We start from the raw sequence: 19,481 nt of genomic DNA, 5'->3' as shown, positions 1-19,481 counted from the left end.
TCTCTCTCTGTCTGTCTGTGTGTTCTGGGGCTTCCTGATTCACAAATGAAGCACTATCTTCACCTACACCCCAGTCTAAAGTGTTAGGATCAAACGGACAGGCTGAAAAGTGCTCGATAGGAGGATAGTTGGAGCACTCTGGGATGCCTATTATCCAGAAAACAACGTATATTTATTGCTTGTATGAATATAAAGATCAATCCATGACAGGAGGAAATATCCCTCACATTACAGGTTGATTAATTACCCTTTTATAAAATGTGGGCCTTCCCATCTCATTCTACTGACCATGTAGGCTTTGGTGCTAAAGGAAACGTCCCAAATAATCCATGAAATCATTCGCAGGGAGCAGACAAGAAAGCAGCAAAATGGAAACTGCTGCTCTCCTGTCTGCTCTTAGTTGGTAATATGTGATAGTGTGGTTGGGTGAAGAAGTATTTCTACTTTCTTATTCTTTCATGACATTCCCTGAATTCTATGATCAATGGGATCCCCGTTAAATTACTGGAGAAATATACAAAGAGATACAGGGGGAACAGTGTCACAAAAAGATCCTTGGGACAGAGAAGAATAGCAACCCAGGGGGAAATCTAATCACAGTGTCTGTGGCCCCATCAATGATAGCCCTCTCTGGATAGCCATCTCGGCTGAATAATGGTTATTATACAGCAAGCCCTCAACCTTTACCCCCCCTTGCTCTGTTCCCAGAAGGACTGACGTCCTATTTGTATTCTCTGCATCTAGCATAACCATGCATTAAAGGTAACATTTAAATCAAAATATCCAAAAATACACGGGGGAGCAAGAGGTGGGTCAGGAGGAAGGAGTAGTGCAAGAAGAGAAGTTGGTATTATATGGCATGGGAAGTTGAATAAAGACCAAGGGCTTTAGAGTGTTTTTTGCTTGAACTATATTTGCTCCAGTGCCCAGTAAGGTGCGTCTGTGTTTGTACACTCATGTGAAACAACGACTCAAATGACTTAGAGTGACAAGAATTCTACTCTAGCATCCAAATGGACTATTTAGACTCTCTCCACACCCGCTTGAATTCTGAAAACATCCCCCCATTAGGGCCACATTCATAAAGCTTCCATCCCAGAGATAAACAGCAAGCAGATCGCCTGTTTCCCAGTGAGAGGAAGAGAGCAACACAGCAGCCAAGAGGGGGATATTCTGGAGATCAAATGGCAACAACCACCACAGCTGCTAATGGCCGATGTTTGGTCAAAAGTGAAAGCCAAAACAAGCAGAGGGGTGAAAAAGAGGAGTCTGTTTACAGATTCATCACTAGAATCACCACTTCCTCTCCATTAAAGAAACAGAAGGGAACTATTTTAAAAACACAAGTCTTTCATATAAAGCCTGCTTACTGATCAAAGCATATACAGCCAACAAAATGTGAGTTTTCATCCGGCAATGGTCTTGCCAGTGTTTATATTAAGAAAACATATATCATAAGGTTATATAAGGCTATTATGAAGAACTTAGTTGGAGTTCATCTTTAAGCTGCCCCCCCCCCCCAAAAAAAAATAAAATGTCACATGATGGCTACAGTGACGTGTGTTTCCAGGAATGATATATATTTTTTGCTCTAGCTTTAAGACCGGTTTAACTCAAGCCAAGATTTGCTTGTGTTGTATATTTCAAAAGGTACGGTTAAAAAAAATGGAAGGTGGGAAATAAACTTTGAGACATCCCAGAGAAGAACTAACCTCTGGGCTGAGAACAAACATGAGTCATGATGATCAAATTATACATTTTTAAGATAAGGGGGAAGATTTGCATTATTTGAATGTATTACTTAAACCTCATTAACCAAAGAAAGCTGCACTTATGTATCATATATGTAAAGTAGATCAGCAAAAACCCTTTTAGTTTCATCATTATATGGTTACATTTTTTTAAAGTCTAATTACATATTTTTCAGCTGATTGGAAAAACTGTCCAAGGCAGGATTAAACAATGCAGGCTGACACAGCGTCTTTGCCCTTGCATGGATCGTATCAGCTGGAGGCCGGGGGCCCAGTCTTCAAAAGAAAAACATGCAATTCTGGCTGTTTCCCTGATGCGTTGAGCCACCGTGATAGACACAGCACAGACAATGGAGAGCGGTAACTGTCTAGGACAGCTTCAATTATCCCCCGCCTGTGAGGAGAAAGGGTGTAATAAAAAAAAAGGGGGGGGGATTCTGTTTATTCCTCTCAGGTTTTGGAAGTTTATTGAGCACTCTCCCACCCCCCCCACCCTCCCTCCTGCCAGGCTCCTGAGGCAAAGACAGGCGCACTCCCGGGGAGACAGGAGATGAGGCCGCAGCCATTAAAGGAAGTGCCTTCACTGTAGAGAAACGTCAACCAGTCAGGTCTGGTTTCGTGGTTGGTGGCTTGAGTGTGCATGAGTGTCTCTGTAAGTGTGTGTATGCATATGTTTAGGAGGTTGGGAGTGTGTGTAAGAGTAGTGGGCAACTGGTAATCATACATCAGTTTACTACATAGCCTGGTTAGCGATGGTAGACTTAATTCATCTGCCTTCAGCAATGGTAGACTGGAGGGTAATGTGTACTGCTTAACTGTCTTTATAACTTGACACACATTGTAAAGATCAGACTGTAAGTGTGCTGAGAAATGAGCTAAAACCATCCCGAGTCTTAGGTCACGATGCGGCATTCCACAAGCAACTACACGGAGAAAACTAACGGTAATTCTAAGGAATGTTGTGAGGTGTTCAATCAAACTTTTAGCACTGACTGTGGAGCAGGACTTGACTCCTTTCAAATCTGCCCACAGGGTCCACAGCACGACCTCTGTGTTGAATGACTTCTGTCACCTGGGCTGGTGGCTCATGTATATGGATGACACCGGTGGCCCAGGCCATATCCCTTCGCTCTTCTTTATACATGAGTTGGGCCACTCCAAAGGTCGTCACTCACGCCATCTCGCCTCTGTTTTCCCATCAGAAACCTCCTATTCCTCCCAACTCTGCTTCCTGGCTTGAGTGTGGAGCAAATGTTGCAACCCTTTGGATGCCTGATTCAAGTTCTTCCACATTTGATGAAAATGATTACACGGTGAATATGTAAACGTTTCATTCATTGGATTATTTTTTCCCGCCTTCAGAATATCACCCATAATGTCACATACAAGTTTGGTTTATAGAGATTGTTCAAATTTAAGTTTAATAGTCGTCAACATGTTTTTGGTTTTTTTTTGTTCGCCAACAAAGCTAACACTTATTCTTTCTTGTATATTAAGAGAAAATACCAGCTTGGCAGTCAGTTCCTCATTAGGGGACAGATTCTGAAAATGACTTTATGCTGCAAGAAAACATGAAGATATCATCCACCAGAATCTGAGGGTCAGGAACAATCAAACATTTGAAGACTTCATTGTAATAGCATTTCAGAAACACTGATCTTTCAATTTAGTCTCAAGGCAGACTTGTGGCTAAGACAAAGGATCCGTTTATTTGAACTTTCTAGCCAGTAATAAACCAATCAGCCAGCCCTTTCCCCTTCACACTCTCATTCTCCATCTCCTTCCCTCTTCATCTCGTCCTTTTTTTTTTTTTTTTGCTCTCCTGCAGTGTCTTATATTGGCTGTGTCTTGATGTCCAGGGTCACCGGGGTTACTCTACTTGAGCAGGAATTATATGAAATTGATGGTGAAAGTTCAGGAGCTGGCCACCCCTTGCTAGAAGCAAGCTCCTTCCACTTATCCTGCTCCATCAGTGCCACCTCTTTCCTCACTCCCTCTTTTTCCTTTGTCTTACCTGCTTCCCCACTCAGTTTGCGCCCCCCTCCCTCCATCCTTCAATCACACATGATTACTGCATTACAGGTTCCAGGGATCAAAGGATTCAGAGGCCATACACTCTCATCTAAGTGAATTTCCTACAGACAGAACTTTTTTTTTTATACAAGAAAGAAGGATGAAGTTGGAAAGATAGAAGACTTGAAATAGTCTGGCAGGCATACAAATGCCAACATGGAGGTATGAAGCAGGGCAGGGAGGTGAAAGACTGGTGGAAAAGCTTCTTCCATGAGAGCAAAGGAAGAGCTCCACAGCAAAGAGAATATTTCTGACGTTATGAAGAATCCAGTGCATGACCAGGGCCACGAGGGCCGTTTGTGTTGTCAACATGGCTCCTATTGATTTGTTTGGTTGTGCCAAACCAACTCTCCCCAATAACAGCTGAAAGATCCTGCACAGCCCTCATGAAATTTGTACATATCATTTCCTTATTTTGCAGTATTGGTGTGAAGCGCATACATCTTTTCAATAAAGGCCATCGACCTGAGCTGGGAAATGACACGTAATGAAATAAAGACGGATTAATAAATACTCACGCTTGTATACACAGATACATTTTTTTTTCATCTCGTTGTTATACCTCCCCCTGAAACACCTCTGCCCTTTTTCTTTTTGATAACCTTGCTCAGATCTCTGGTCAAGCAGTCTACCACAGGTTGAAATATATTCATAAATTCCCACATGGCTTGGTACTTTCATGTTCTGCCACTTCTCCATAAACCTGCAGCCCCAAAAAAACTCAGAATGCAAGAATGTTCTCCCTGTACTCTTTCTGCTTTACTGATTTCTTTATAGAAAACTACATGTTTATGCATATTAACAGTGTTTGTGAATCTGGCCACGTATCTTAACTCTGGAATTTGACTATTGTTTTTCTGTCAATCTTTCTCTGTTTGAGTAGGTTTCTTTCAATCTACTGTCACACTCATTATTCTGAATTTCTCCTTTTATTGTTTTTATGTATTGAGACTCGCGGGGAAGAAGATGGAGGTCACTTCAGAGGGAGGTGGACAAGCAAGAGGAAAAAGATCAAGATCGCTTGCTGATCCTGCCAAGCTGATTCTTCGCTGTCTCATTACGAGGTAGCCACTGCCAGCTAGTGCCTTCTCTCTCTTACTTTGTCACTCTCTCACTCACTCACACACACACACACACACACACACACACACACACACACACACACACACACACACACCAATCTTAGACACACCAAAGCATTTTCACACAACAGCCATCACATACTCTGCTGTCATCAGGAAACTACCTTTCTGTGTCACACACACACACACACACACACACACACACACACACACACACCAAAGCATTTTCACACAACAGCCATCCCATACTCCGCTGTCATCAGGAAACTACCTCTCTGTCTCACACATGTGCATGCACGCACACACACACACACTCACACACACACACACACACACACACACACACACACACACACACACACACACACACGTTCAACTATGTGCCTTATTAATTTTTCATCAAAACTGTCCCAATGGCCTGGACTCACATCTTCCTCTGAAATAAACACAATAAAAGAATTCAATCCTTCAACACCAAAAAAGCATTATTTGCACTTCAAAGTGAAAAACCAATAATAAAAAAAAACCCCAAAACTGGCCACCAGAAAATCAATTCGAAAAAAGACAAACTTTCACCTGCAAGAGTTTCACGGGGAGAATGTTTTTTTTTCTATATTTTGTGAAAAATGTGGTGCAAGTGCAATATAAAGTTACAAAAAAACCCAAACAAACAAACGAGGGAAACAAGGGAAATATTTTGCATTCACTGAGTAAATGCAAATTTGATACATGTTTAAGTGTTCGCTTTAATTGTTGAACTCTTTTAAAGATCAGTTTTAATGTGATGGATATGTCACACGTGGCTCACTGACATACAAAGGGAAACAGACGGAAAAATGAGAAGAGAAAATAATGGTGTGGTACTGAGGAAGGGTGTGATTGAAGCAGAAGCAGAGGAAGCTACAATAAAGGTAGGACACCGTATGTCTTACGGCTGGGCCCGGAGCCACGGCTGCTCGAGAGGTTGATTGGTCTCTCACTCCCCTTCCCTTTTTGCTGCCTTTCAACACCCCCCTCCCCATCTCATCATTACGCCTCTCATCCCTTTATAAAACGATATCCACATTTCACTGGAATTGATCTGTGCACCAACTGTGCATTTACCAGGATCCAGAACCCCATTAAAATTCAACTGTTACCTGCTTGTTTAGGAGTGTGGCCAATTAGCAGAAAACCTGATGAAACAGTAGGACCCACTCTGTCCCGTTTCCCTCTGGGTGCCGGTGGGTGTCTTCCAAATACAAGGAATAAAAAACACCAACTCCATCTTGCTCTTTGACGGATGAAGAAGAATCTTTTGAAATCCAACAAACAACTCGACACGTCACTTGTGCCGACACACATCCAAGTGCAACTAGAAAGTAAAAATGCCATTTGTACTAACAACAAAATAAACGATGGGGACGAGTTAATACATATGTTAACACTGTTGATTATTAAAGTCTGTTTGAGTGATAACACACTCACAGATAGTGGTTTAAGATAACTGTCGCCAATCAGAAATTATCTGAAACCACATGGACATGTGTCGTCGACAAGAGGCAGAAGCAGCAGGAGGAGGAGGATAAGAATATAAATATTTCTTTCTTTTTTTAAAGAATCAGTGCAGTGGATGAAAACCAGAACTTGGCAGAGAAAGAGAGAGAGAGAGAGAGAGAGAGAGAGAGCAAGAGAGAGAGAAAGAGTATTGGAGAGCTTTTGAAGAGGGTAAGAGAATGATGAGAGACAAAAATGGTTTGATGGGTTCCACCTGTCTGGGAGTGGCAAGCAAGAATATGCACAATGTCAGCATGACTGTGTTTATACACACACGCACACGCGCATACACACACACACACACACACACACACACACACAAACTTGGGGGTGTAACGGCTCTCAAACTGGGACCAAATCAGAGACAGAATCAGTCTTGTGTTGCAGTTCAGTGTCTGATGGTGCAACACCACCCTCTCTCTAACAATTCACTCTATGCCAAAGCAATAAAAAAACAAAAAGAAACAACAAACAAAAAAACCAAAAAAAACAGCACAAGTGTTTTTATAGCTGCGGATATGTGACCATAATCTGTTGTTGTTTCAGCCAGTGCTACATATCAGCTCTTTATAGACCACAGAGCAATTCATTTTCAATATGTTGTTTGTTTTTTTAGAAACAGAAAGCGAAGAAAATGAGCACTTTCATATTTTGCTCTTCTGTTGAAAACATACCAAACTATGACTTCAAAAACTGAAAAATGCTTAAAAACCATTGTATGTATGTATGTTTACACCCAGCACACACATACATGGCAGCAAATGAAGGTCTGTGTGTGTGTGTGTGTGTGTGTGTGTGTGTGTGTGTGTGTGTGTGTGTGTCTAATTGAATGTTCCAAGAAAAACTGCAGCTCCATTTGCTTCACCACTGAGGTTGAACTCAACCAAAATGATTGTTTGTTATCAAGGGCAGCTCTGCCAAACTGTTTGGAGGCCTGTCTTTATCCAAACACAGGGGCAGACCCATCACATATACCGCACAAATACGTCAACCTTAAAAAAAATAAAGAACAACAACAACAACAAAAAAACTCCCTCAGTATCAGACCAACTGATATGGATCACAACTTTTACTCATCAGGTCACAACTTTAGCTCCTCGGGGTGCCTCCAGGGGGAAGTCTGTGTGCAGCAGTAATGACAAGGTTTAAGACTGCAGCAGTAAAAGACAAGCACACAAAGCAGGTTAACTCCCCGTGATCTACTCGTAACAGCATGAGCCGACAGTATCCCCACGGAAACGTTGCCTTACTTGTGACATTCTCATACGGAAAAGTGAAATATCCCAAAAAACAAACAAAAATTGCTCCGGCGTTATAGCTGCATGTTGTCAGATCTTGGGAGAGTGCTTCATTCACTTGCTGGTGCCTCTCCAAGGACTCTCAGAGGACTGTGTGCAAGTCTTAGCGGAGCCAGATGGCCCCATATCTTAGGTATTCAGCTGATGCATCCTAGTTACAGCCAAGACGGTGTCACAGTCAATGCTACATGCACCTCGCAATCGCCACACACGTGCAGCCATGCACATAGATACAGACAAGGGGGTGAGGGTAAGGGGTCAAGACGTCAAGTCACTGTCCAAGAATCATGAAGATGGGGAAGTGCAGTCTGAATAAATGTCTGTTAATAAAAAAAAAAAACTACCAAAAACTATAATAAAAGTCATTTGTTGTTTGTAACCTTTGTTGGTATACGAATGTCCATGCAAGTGCTACATTGGTGTATCAGCTCTACTTCTGACCACATGCCTTTTATCCCGCATGTTTCTGGGTCCGTGTGCAGATGTGTTTTCTTGCAATGTGTGTCACAGATTTCCAGCCAACTAGCCCATCGTTGTAACCCATTTTCTGCCTCCCCACATCCCATACCAAGACCCCTCTGTTTACTGTGTCCCATGTGCCTTGTCCCATGTCCCATAATCCTTTGCCCCTGTTCCAAGAATTCATGTCCACGTTTTCCCTCCTCACCTGTCATTGCCAATCGGCCACAACAACCCTTCTTGCCCCCTTTCATCTTTGGCCAACATCTCTATTTTTTTCCTGCTGCTTTGCTCCACTTACATCCCTGTGCCTTTTCTCCCTTTTTATTCACCTTCTGTCTTTTCTTCAATATTCATTGATGCATTTTCACTTCCATGCAATTGCATACTCTCCATCCTGACATTTCCTTCGTTTAAATATTATCTGCTGTCAGATTTCTCCTGTTATCTTTTAAATATAATTACATATCTTGTTTGTTGTATATCTCTGTGTAGAAATATGATGTTGAACAAGCAACCGCACATTTTGTAACACTCCTATTTTGAAGGATGAGCAGTCTGCTAGCTAATAAGGTAGAAGTGCACTTGCCTTGAAAAAGTAGGAGCAAATGTTTAAGCCTTGAATAAATTACATAGATAAATTCAACCACTTACTCTTTGCCTCAGATTTGAGAAGAAACTGATTAAAATAAGTGCAAGTTTCATCACCTCATACAAGACAAACTAACTAGCTTAAACCCTATTGGCTCACAAGACTGGAGCCTTGGAGGGGAGGTCTGCTCTTGTCTGCTCCAGGCACCAGCACACCTCTGATGGATGCATGGGTGTATCCCTGCATGCACATCAGGCTGCAAGTAGGGATAAGACAAGATAAACTTTTATTCCTCCCTCAGTGCAGAAATTGGCACTGTACACACCATGCATTTACTCAGTCTGTCCCATCAGTTTTCAGCTACTCTTGCTTTGGACTACAATTTTTCGAGGTCAATCAGTGTGTCTTGTAAACGTGCTTTTTCAGTTGTGAAGAAAAGTTTGCAAAGTTCTGGCAAGCACTGCCCACATGTTGGAATATCAGAAGGAAGTGGGCTTTTAAAGAAGGTACCTTAAAGAGACAGAAACTCGAATAGCTTGTTTCAGACAGAAGATGACATGAAGAGCTACATTAGGCGACAGTATAATACAAAAAAATTAACTTTAATCATGCAAAGCTTCCTTAATGGAGCCCCAGAATAAAAATATAGAGCTTAAAAAAATTTGCATAACAGTCCCCCTTTAAAGGTGGAAAAGAGAGAGATTCTGCTGCTCATTTTTCATCCCCTCATCATCGTTAGCATCACACTCTCCTCTCTTCTTCAGTGAGGATTCTTGCCTGAGCAGGAAAGCCAGTGTCTTTTCTGGGCTCTGGAGGAATCTTTGTCAAGCTGATTCCAATTACTTTTCATTTTCCTCCTGCTCCTGCACACCTCCCCGGGTTCAGCCTCTGCGCTCCCACACGCAGACACGTAAAAGTGCACAGACCGACATGCACACGTCTGGGCTTGTATGTTTTCAAAATCTTGTTAGCAGGCTCAATCGAGCTGTGTGTCCAATATCACTTTGGATTTGTGTGCATTTTGATTATTACATATATATTGAATTGAAATGTTGAAATGAAAAATATTCAATAAAAAATGAAAACCAGACAAAAACAAGAAAGCAAAACATGGCTTAACTTAATCCAGACTGCCACAAAATTTGAACATACCTATGATTTCATAGCATACACACCAATTTCATAGATCGTATTTTGAAGAGTATGTGAGGGATATACGCCCCTCCAGCTGTCTTTTCATGGTGGGAGTCTGTTGCTAATGACAACTAACCAGTGATGCTGGCCGGGGCCCAAAACCTGCGCCTATGGATCTGACAGACAGGATGCCTGGATCCTGTGTTGCCAGCCAACCATATAGCTTAGTTTCATCCAATCCATGGCAGATGGCAGCAGGAGAGAGGACTTTGGGCATGTGTGTGTGTGTGTGTGTGTGTGTGTGTGTGTGTGTGTGTGTGTGGTAGGCCAGACGCAGGTAGCACGCGTTGGGGTCGCTATGTTATTGTCCTTCATGAACTTTAAGATGGAGTTTACATGCCTTATCCTGTATGTGTCTTCATGAGTTGGCAGACACATCTGTCAGCCTGTCTGCCCTGCCGCTCCGTGGGTGACCAATCAATCTTTTTTCATTCAGTGAACCTTGTGGGTTTTCATCATGAGGAAAACAGCGCTTCTCCCATGAATGGACAGTTGATTAGCACCATTCAATCGATGGGTCTCTGATAAACAGCCGTCCTTCTCCCCAGCTGCTCGATCTATTTTAAACTGTGATGTGCAGCTTGAAGCAGTAAATTCAGTCACATGGATCAAGGGTTATTGTACCACATATCTAGAAACATACACATTATACATTGGACAAAAAACAATATGATCTTCATTTTGGGTTAGATGCTTCCATGAAAACTGCTTTAAAAATAATGCTCTTAACAGATGGGCATTTAACAAATCAAAGTGCACTTCCTACTGACATTCAAACCAAATATACTTCAAAGTTCAGCCTTCACTTATTGGTAACACAGTACAAATACTCAAAGGTAAGATGTCATCATAAAAAAACATAGGAGCTCACTGATGTCTACTTCATGATTTATTCCACAGTCACCCCCCCACACACGCACGCACGCACGCACGCACACACACACACACACGCACTCTTTGATAATGCAGGACTCACCTCGGATGATGGACAGCTTGGCATTGACTGTGATCTCGCCCTCGGAGTTCTCGGCCACACATTCATAGATGTTCTCATCCCGAGGTGCTCGGAGAGGCTGGATTCTGAGCACAGCTCCGGCACCCTCGTCAAATTCAATGGTCTGTTGGAAGAGATGTAAACAAACAAGTGATTGCTCTGGAAGCATCATTACCATCAGTGTTGAACAACAGAGCTCTTAGAAATAAAATGGATGCGGCTCTATGCCCAAGAGGCCCGCATAAAGCCAGGTTCTCAAAGTCGATCCTAAAGTTGACCCACAACCAGACACAACTGTGGTTTCCGCATCTCTCGATGACATTTGTTCTTTCCATCTATAATTTTACCTTTTGTTCAAAGACTGTTCCACTTTTTTCAAATGTTTTGTAAAAGCAAAATTAGACTCGGGTGGAGAATACCGAGTGGAAGAAAGCGGTGCAAAAATAATTGTTATTGTTGCAAGACAAGTAAGAGAAACACTGACCATTTCTGTGTTAAAATATATTAATATTTTTGTTATTCAATAACATGGTGAGAACAGAAATGGTGTGGAGCGGTGGGAGGATTTCAAAACTTGAATGAAAGGTTGGGTTCTCATGTGTGCAGTTGTCAGAATATATAATTTCTAACTTTAAAGATTATGAAAAGATCGATACGGTTTTCAATACCACATGAAAAACATGACATTGAAGGCATAACATCTTCGAAATGATTAGATATATATAGCGAGTCCATGACATGTCATAAGAAAGGTCTCTCTTTTAATTTTGTACACATTTCTTGTGTTTTCTGCTTTCTAAAACTCTCTTTAACTCAAACTCCTAATTTTAACTCTTCTAAAGGGTTTATTGGATTAATTCTAGATTCATAATCCTTAGACTAATACTATGCTGCATTGCAAAGTACAGGCTCAGATTAGCGGCGTCATGGCTCAGGTGGTCGAGGGGGCTTCTAGTGATCGCAGGTTCGATCCCCAGTTGCACTAAAGACTGTGACAAAGTGTCCTTGAGCGAAATGTGCACTCTTAATTGCTATCATTGTGTTAGCAAGTAGCCCCCCCTGCCAACCATGTATGACAGTGTGTGTGTGTGTGTGTGTGTGTGTGTGTGTGTGTGTGTGTGTGTGTGTGTGTGTGTGTGTGAATGTGTTGTAAAAGAGCTTTGGGTGGTCGCTATGCAATAAAAGCACCATACTGATGCGACTACATGCTACTTATGTACGGGACTTTTCCAGGACGCCCTGGTGGGGTGACTGGATCCACCTCAAATGTTGAACCCTTTTTGAGTTCTCTTCCAAGCGCATAGCTGGGCCCGTAGATGTCTTCCAGCCGGGATTCTCATCAAATGTGGGAAATTTTGAAGATAAATTCCAAGTCACAGCAGTTTCATTTAATGGGGTGAATCATCAAAACTTCCTACATTTGAAAAAATTAAACCAACCCAAAGACATTTACGGGCCCAACTGGAGTTAGTCGTAGTGCCATTTGATTCAGTAACACCAACTTAAGTAAAATTCTGTCCTCTTTACACAGTACTTGCAACCTTTTGAATAAACACCACACTGTGATACCAGTGGGTGGAGCTGACAGTACTACAGTGATGGTGTTGCATGTTTTGCAAGAGTATCTTCAATTTTAAAGGTCTAGAACTGTTACAGCAACCTCAGCCACACAGAAAAAAGCAGAACCCATAAACCAATGATTTGTTCTTCACAAACATATTTCCCCAAACTACTCTTGTTTTCTCTCATTTGGATGGCTGTGGTATTAATTACGTACGATGGTCAGTCTGACAGCAAACCCTCTCCTTCAGTATCTGTCTTTCCTCTGAGGATCTTACAACATTGCAACGAAAGGCTTACCACTGAGACCTTGGAGCCAAGCGTAACTTTGAGATATAAGTGTAAGTCTTCAGCAGCCCTGCTGCTCCACTGCTGCACGTCTCAGGGCTGAGCAGCTAATTAGGCTAAAAACACTGCAGAGCACGGCATCATGATCGATATCAAAGCAGCTGTCTAGAGGCTAGAACAGAGAAAATATCATAACTACTTCAAAACCCTTTAACATTTTTTTTTAATTTCATGCTAAACGGAGGAAGAGGAGCGTCCATTCTGGCAGACTCCTTCATGCCCTTGGCTTTTGTTTCCCACTTAGCATGCAGCATAAGAGAACATGCAAACACAACTCGTCTTTTCATTTTGTCCTCCGCTGAGAGGCTGCTTCTCCCCCAGTTGATGTTGTTGTCATTTTTTGCTTTTAGCTCCCTCCCATGAGGTTCTCCTCACGCTGCAGTATGTGCACGTCTGTCTCTGTGCTCCGCAGTCATCGTTAACGAAGGCAACTTTTTAATTAAGAGACACTGAGCATCAATCAAGACTTATAGCGATGCCATCTGGGAGGCTCGCTGAAAACTGATCAACAAACATCAAGAATAACGCAGACACACTCACACAGACAGGGCTGTATGCAGTGGAGCACTGAAAACAAGAATGTGACAACAGCAGAGTCATTCAACCGCAAAGAGGACAGAGTTGAGAGGTTCTGAATGGTCTTACTGGCAGACTATTGCTTTCTCTTGGAAATGACTGTCCCTGAAAAGATTGCTAGTAGCTGTCCAGGCCTATTTTGGAAAACTGTGAGTGAGAAAACAGCTAATGAAAACAGCCTTTTCAAAAAGAATGTGTGAGAACCCGGCAACAAAATAAGCCTTTACATGTAAGACTAATATACAGTATTAAGGCAGTGCACACAAACAGCGTGGGTGGTCAAATGTTTATTTTTTAAAGAAAAGTACGAAGTATCCGAGCCATCACTTTGGCTTCACGTTCTGACTCAGTTTACTTTGCTGATATTGAAATTACTCCACTTTTCAATTTTTTTTACTCAGATGGACTTCATCACTTTCCTGTGAGATATAAATCTTGACACCAGTGTAAGACAAATAGACTGTTGCTAACCATACACTCGCCCTCTATCCATGTGGTCGGGCGCAGTGGCGACTCACCTCTATACGCTGGGAGTTGACTTTTTTGCCTTTCTTGTTCCAGCTGACCCTCGGTTTGGGGTCACCTGTTGCTTGGCAGACGAAGGAGACCACGCCCCCTGATACACCTATCTGGTCAATGGGAACTTTAGTGAACCGTGGTGGTGCTGAGAAGAGAGGAGAAATATAGAGAAGGTGGGGGGGGGGCAGAGGAGGGAGAAAGAAACATTAGTACGGGGCATTAGCACTGTAAGATGTAAGCAAACTTTGGAGGCAGCGCAGCATTAAATGAGTGTAATTTCATATCTTAAAGGGCAGATGCATCCATATACAGATGCTTCACTATAATGTCAAAACCCCATATATAGTACTTCCTTGCAGCCACACACTCAGAGGTTTGATGAGGAAAACTACAGTTACCACATAGAAAGCAGAGAAAATAACCACAAGTTATTCCATCAATTCAGCACGTGTTAAAATTACCATATCTTTACTATCTAGTGCTCTTGTTTCTATGAATTCACCTTGATGTTGTTCTAAGGTGATGATCATCCGTACACATCAAAAGGGAAAACGAGGCTTAATCCTGCCTATACAGGAGAATGACCCTGAAAAGGGTGTCTAAAGCACTGGCACCTTCTCATTTGCAACGCACATACTAATGAGTGAATGCACTGCCCATCACACACGCCTCGGTTACGGTTGGTTCAAATACAAGCCTGCTCAATATAAAAAAAATACAGAGAGCAGGAGTTTCCTGAGGAACTTAATAAATCGGAATCCCACAGATATGCGGGGATGATCAAACGGCCAGCACATAACGTCAAATTAATAATTAAGGGAGCACGGGCCGACACCAGTCTCCAGGCACTGCTAAACACATGAAGGAGAGTTCCTGCATTCATTATCGGGTAAAGCAAGATAGAAAGTAGGTATTTTAGAGAGAGAGGCATAGAAGACAAGAGAAAGGAAAAAAAGAAGAAGGGTTTGTGTACTGGCCCGGGAGGCACTGCATGGAAAGTTCATCTTCTCACCCCAAACTAATACCCGAAAATTTCTGATGAAAATATCACTGCAAGATACATAAACTTCAGTTTCAACCAGACGGATGGTATAGTTGAATCTTTATAAATACTAGCATGTATCCCTGCTCTGCTTATCAGAGAGGGCCAGTGTCTGACCCTCTTTATGATTATACTTGTGAGCATGTGTGTATCATAATTTTCATAGTCAAGGAAGACAAAAACATGTATTTTTTTCCTGTCGTGATGTTTTTAATGTATTCAGAGCAGCAGTGAGCAGCCAGTGTTTTGCACCTGCAGATGAGCAGGGCTCTTATCTCACTTTGGCTTTTGACAGAATTTTTTCGCTTTGTTCTTTGGTAATTTTTTAACACACATAGCTGAAGGGATGGGAGCGTAACTCCACGGCCCTACTGAGGTGATCGTGGGTGAATTTTTTTTGGGAATAAAAGTTCTACCTTGATGGCATAAATGAATAAAATAGTCACATTATGATCAAACCCAATTATGACGAGCTGTGAAAGTTTGCAAGTAAAAATCCCTGTGCTAAATAAATCAGTCAAAGGGCAGGGATGAAACTCTTTTACATAAAATCCTTGCTCCATTGAAAGTGTATTGATTTCTGCAGCCCTCAAATATTTTTTAGCTGTTATAAAACATCAAATATTGGTCACAGTCCCTGACGTAACAGAGAGGTTTTCCGACAGTATAAGAATGTTTGGCATCCTCATATTCATTGACCACACAACCTCTGACCTGTTATTTATTACGAATACAAGGAATTATTTAAAAGCTGAATTTTGTAATCTAAAAGAAGGTGTGCACGCGCATTAGTCAGGTCAATATTTAAAACAATCAGAGCATCCAAAAGTTAAAACAACACATTAGTCTATTTTTCAAATTCAAATATAAAGATTTACATGGCGGCGTAATACACCTCGGGATGAAGAAATCTGACCTTCAAATGAGTTCATGCTTAAGACACTAACCCACCGACCTCCTCCATATTTCACACTAGTATAGATTCTTGTGAATATCGTGGGACGATATGAACACTGCAGCTTTTCTTTATCTTGGAAGAGAAAGCCTACTTTGTTTGTCTGATGCATGCAAAGATCCCTTAAAGCCTTTTAGACTTTCAATTTCCATGCTGAAATGACACACCACAGCTTTTACCCAACACAGCTCCTCTGCATTTGACCTCCCCTAACAACATGCCCTCTGTCAAGACGGAAGAGGGATTTACAGAGAGCAGGCCTGTGGCAGTGGTTCTGCTGAAGGCCAATGCTCTTTGATTAGTTTTCCCCTGGTCCATTTGACATTTCCACCCAAGCGCCATTCTCCCTTTTCTTTCTTTAATGCTTTCCTTGTACATAGATTGAGGGAGATGTAGGCTACAATAAATACGCCTGGACACATGTCAGTCTCAATTTGACTCCTGACACGGCCCCCCTCCCCCCACATATACATTTATAATATTTTCCCAGTGAACTCAAGAGTTTGTGAGGGAAAGAAAAAGAAAGCGATGAATAAGGTTGTGGGTGTCGATGGGATGCGTAAGGGAGAGAAGGGGGGAAACTGGGAGAGGAGAGGAGCTGACAGGAGGCCTGGGATGAGATCATGTGAGGAGGGAAGAAAAAAAAAACAAAAAGTGTTGAATATTTCATCAAAAGTAATCGGTTCCTATATAAAATGCAAAATATGCAGCCATATACATAAAACATGAATAGCATTTTGTACTGCCGTCCAATAAATTTGAATCATGTCATGACCCGTCAGGTCTTGTTTCTCTTACTAACTCCCACATCGCGGTTCCATCTGATGGTGATATTAAACCCGCTTTGCTTATCAAATCTGATGATCTGCCTGTCCTGCGCCACCTAGGAAGTATACATGATGTCATGTACCGTGTGTGTTAATACCCACACAGTGTAGAACCTGTGTGTGATCAGAATCTATGGTGATACATTCTACAACCATGTGACCTTGCTCACCGGCCGGTGGACAAACGTATACTTTACCACGAGACAAGCCGTCCTATCTTGCGTAGAATTTGCTTCTAGATGTAGTAGTGGAAGAAGTTTATAGTTCCTTTAAGTACAAATACCCAATACACTTTTAAGTCTGCATGCAAAATTCTACTAAAGTAGAGAAGTATTTGATATGGAGAATTCCAGTTCTCCCGTGTTACAATCAATCGATAATGTCCATCAACACAAATAAGGATGAATAAAGTAGTATTGGAAATGTAATTTCAACCTAGGACATGCACCCGCTCTATATTTTGAGCTTCATCCTACCAGGTTGTGGGCTTGCATGTGCAGATATAGCACTAAAATATCAGTGGTGCTCGGAAGCACCCACATATATTCTGTTCTCCTAGGACAAACCACGTGGTGCATTTGTGCAGTTAGAACCGGACAGAGTTTGATCCACTCGGAATAACTGCAAAAAAGGAATTTAGCCACCTTAACTGTGCCAATTTGTACGAGTGGTCGTTGAGAGCTTTCACTTGCTGAGTGAAATTGTACTAGAATGCATTTTGAAAATTCTGTCTTGCTGTGTAATGAATGAGGAACCATTCTATGTGTGTGAGACTGAATGAACTTTGTCAGGGTTTGTAACACACGTCATCAAACGCCCCACCTCTGGTTGTGGACCCGTAAATGTCCATTATAGTGCAATTACTACAGGTATATGCTGCATGATTCTATGAATTTTGACTGTAATTAACCCCCCCCCCCCCCCCCCACACACACACACACACACACCTGTACTCCTCAGGGCTTATTCTGCCAGTTACCATCGACCTTAAGCCTTTCTTTTTTCAGAATCTGAACCTTGCCGCATAGCCGGTAATTGCAGGGTAGGAAAGGTTGAATGGTGTCTGGAATTAAAACTGCTTAAAAAGAAAAAAAGATTTTCCCAGTAATAAGTGATGGTGCAGATCACACTTGAAGGTTTTGCTCACATGTTCAAGGTATCTTCGCCATTGTTTCGAATGATTACTTTCCAGTTGTTTTTGTTTTTGTAAACAGTAAGGGAAACCTGAAGAGTTTTGTTTTTTGTTTTGGTTTTTTTTGTCTGCACACGTGTTACTTAGAGCACCAAACATCTGGGGTTCTATTCCCACCAGTTCCTCCCTTTCCAAAAATATACACATCTATTGTTGTAAGGGATCTTGTGTAAAAGCCTCCACCAAAGAGCCAAAGCTAAGGCAAGACACCGAGAGGGAATTGCACCCACAGCAGCTATTTGTCCCTTCTACCAAAGTCTCCGTTCTATTCTGCAATCATCCCGCAGACAGACTGAGGTAAAACACTGCCCAGATAAACACACAAGCCCTGTCTTTATCTGGGTGGCGGGGAGGGGTGGGGTTGGGGGAGTGTGTGTGTGTGTGTGTGTGTGTGGGGGGGGGGGGGGGGTGCATGGCCTGAGCCAAAATAACCAGCAATGGGGGCTCAGATATCTTCACAAGGTCCTGAGAATAGAACAGATCCGTGCAAACGCATCTGGCTAGCAGGAGGAGAAAAGCTCACACTGTGCACACAGACTTGTTTAGCTAATACAGCAACCACCTGCTAGCTGTCCGCTACCCCTGTAGGACCCGATAAGACAGAATACACTAGCACTGTGATTATAAAGTAGTGAAAGTCGTGGGTGGGGTACAGGAATATGACACTTACCATTTACAGTACTTTTCTGTTGTGCTTTGGTAGAAGGGAGGGGGAAAGAAATGAAGGGAGGGGACTGGCTTCATGACTGATACAGTAATTGATGGAGAAAAGCTTCCCAGGTCATAGATAGAAGCCATTATCAGCTAAATTAGCAAAATGGAAGACAAAATGGCACAGAGTCATTCGGTGATTTACTGAGAAAGGCAGAGGACTGGCGAAAGGCCACTTGTTATCCATCTTGCTACAAATAGGTATCTTTCACAGAGTATTTTAACCAGCAAAGTAGGAAAAGAACATTTGGTACTATTAGAGGGACCGCTACAAGCAAACTAATTCCACTTTTTCCTGCTTCTCGTGTGATAGTTTGTGAAGAGCTTGTTATCAGGGTGAGAATGACATTTATTTGATCTTTTTTTTTACAGTACGAGTTGTTCCTGATACGAAAAATGAGTTACATGTGCATATAGGCAAATACCTTTACCCCAACCACCCACCCACACACACACCCACCCACACACACACACAGAGGCTGCCAAAAACAAAACAACCAATGAATAAAGGGAGAGGAACATTTTATACATTTCTCATTTTAATGTTGCACTATGTCTTGGGGATTTTCTTCTTATTTAAATTTTAGGTGCTGTCACAAAGTCTGGACTACTGCTGACAGTGCAGACTTGGACCAGACTTAAAAACCTACCAGACGCGCAAACACACACACACACACACACACACACACACACACACACACACACACACACACACACCCTGCAGGCCTAACCAACCAAGCCCCATCAATCAGAGCCAATTCTCACAGGCTGC

General features: G+C 42.1%; 1 protein-coding gene across 7 annotated transcripts in view; it reads right to left on the bottom strand.

The window, feature by feature from the left end:
- The window catches only part of ptprsa (protein tyrosine phosphatase receptor type Sa), a 227,397-nt gene that overhangs the window by 97,550 nt on the left and 110,366 nt on the right, over window positions 1-19,481 (bottom strand). For all 7 annotated transcript variants that reach the window (XM_086223445.1, XM_086223447.1, XM_086223451.1 and 4 more), the window contains 2 exons: window positions 13,982-14,127; window positions 10,962-11,103 (listed from right to left, as the gene is read on the bottom strand). In XM_086223445.1, the coding sequence (XP_086079571.1) occupies window positions 10,962-11,103; window positions 13,982-14,127 (288 nt within the window). The remainder of the gene's footprint in view (window positions 1-10,961; window positions 11,104-13,981; window positions 14,128-19,481) is intronic.

This window comes from Aulostomus chinensis, chromosome 14 (assembly GCF_037954235.1).
Source record: "Aulostomus chinensis isolate RoL2024-O1b breed Wild chromosome 14, RoL_Achi_v1.0, whole genome shotgun sequence".
NCBI classification, from domain to species: Eukaryota; Metazoa; Chordata; class Actinopteri; order Syngnathiformes; family Aulostomidae; genus Aulostomus; species Aulostomus chinensis.
Note: the sequence above shows the minus strand (reverse complement) of the source record. Positions and strands in the feature narration are given on the sequence as shown.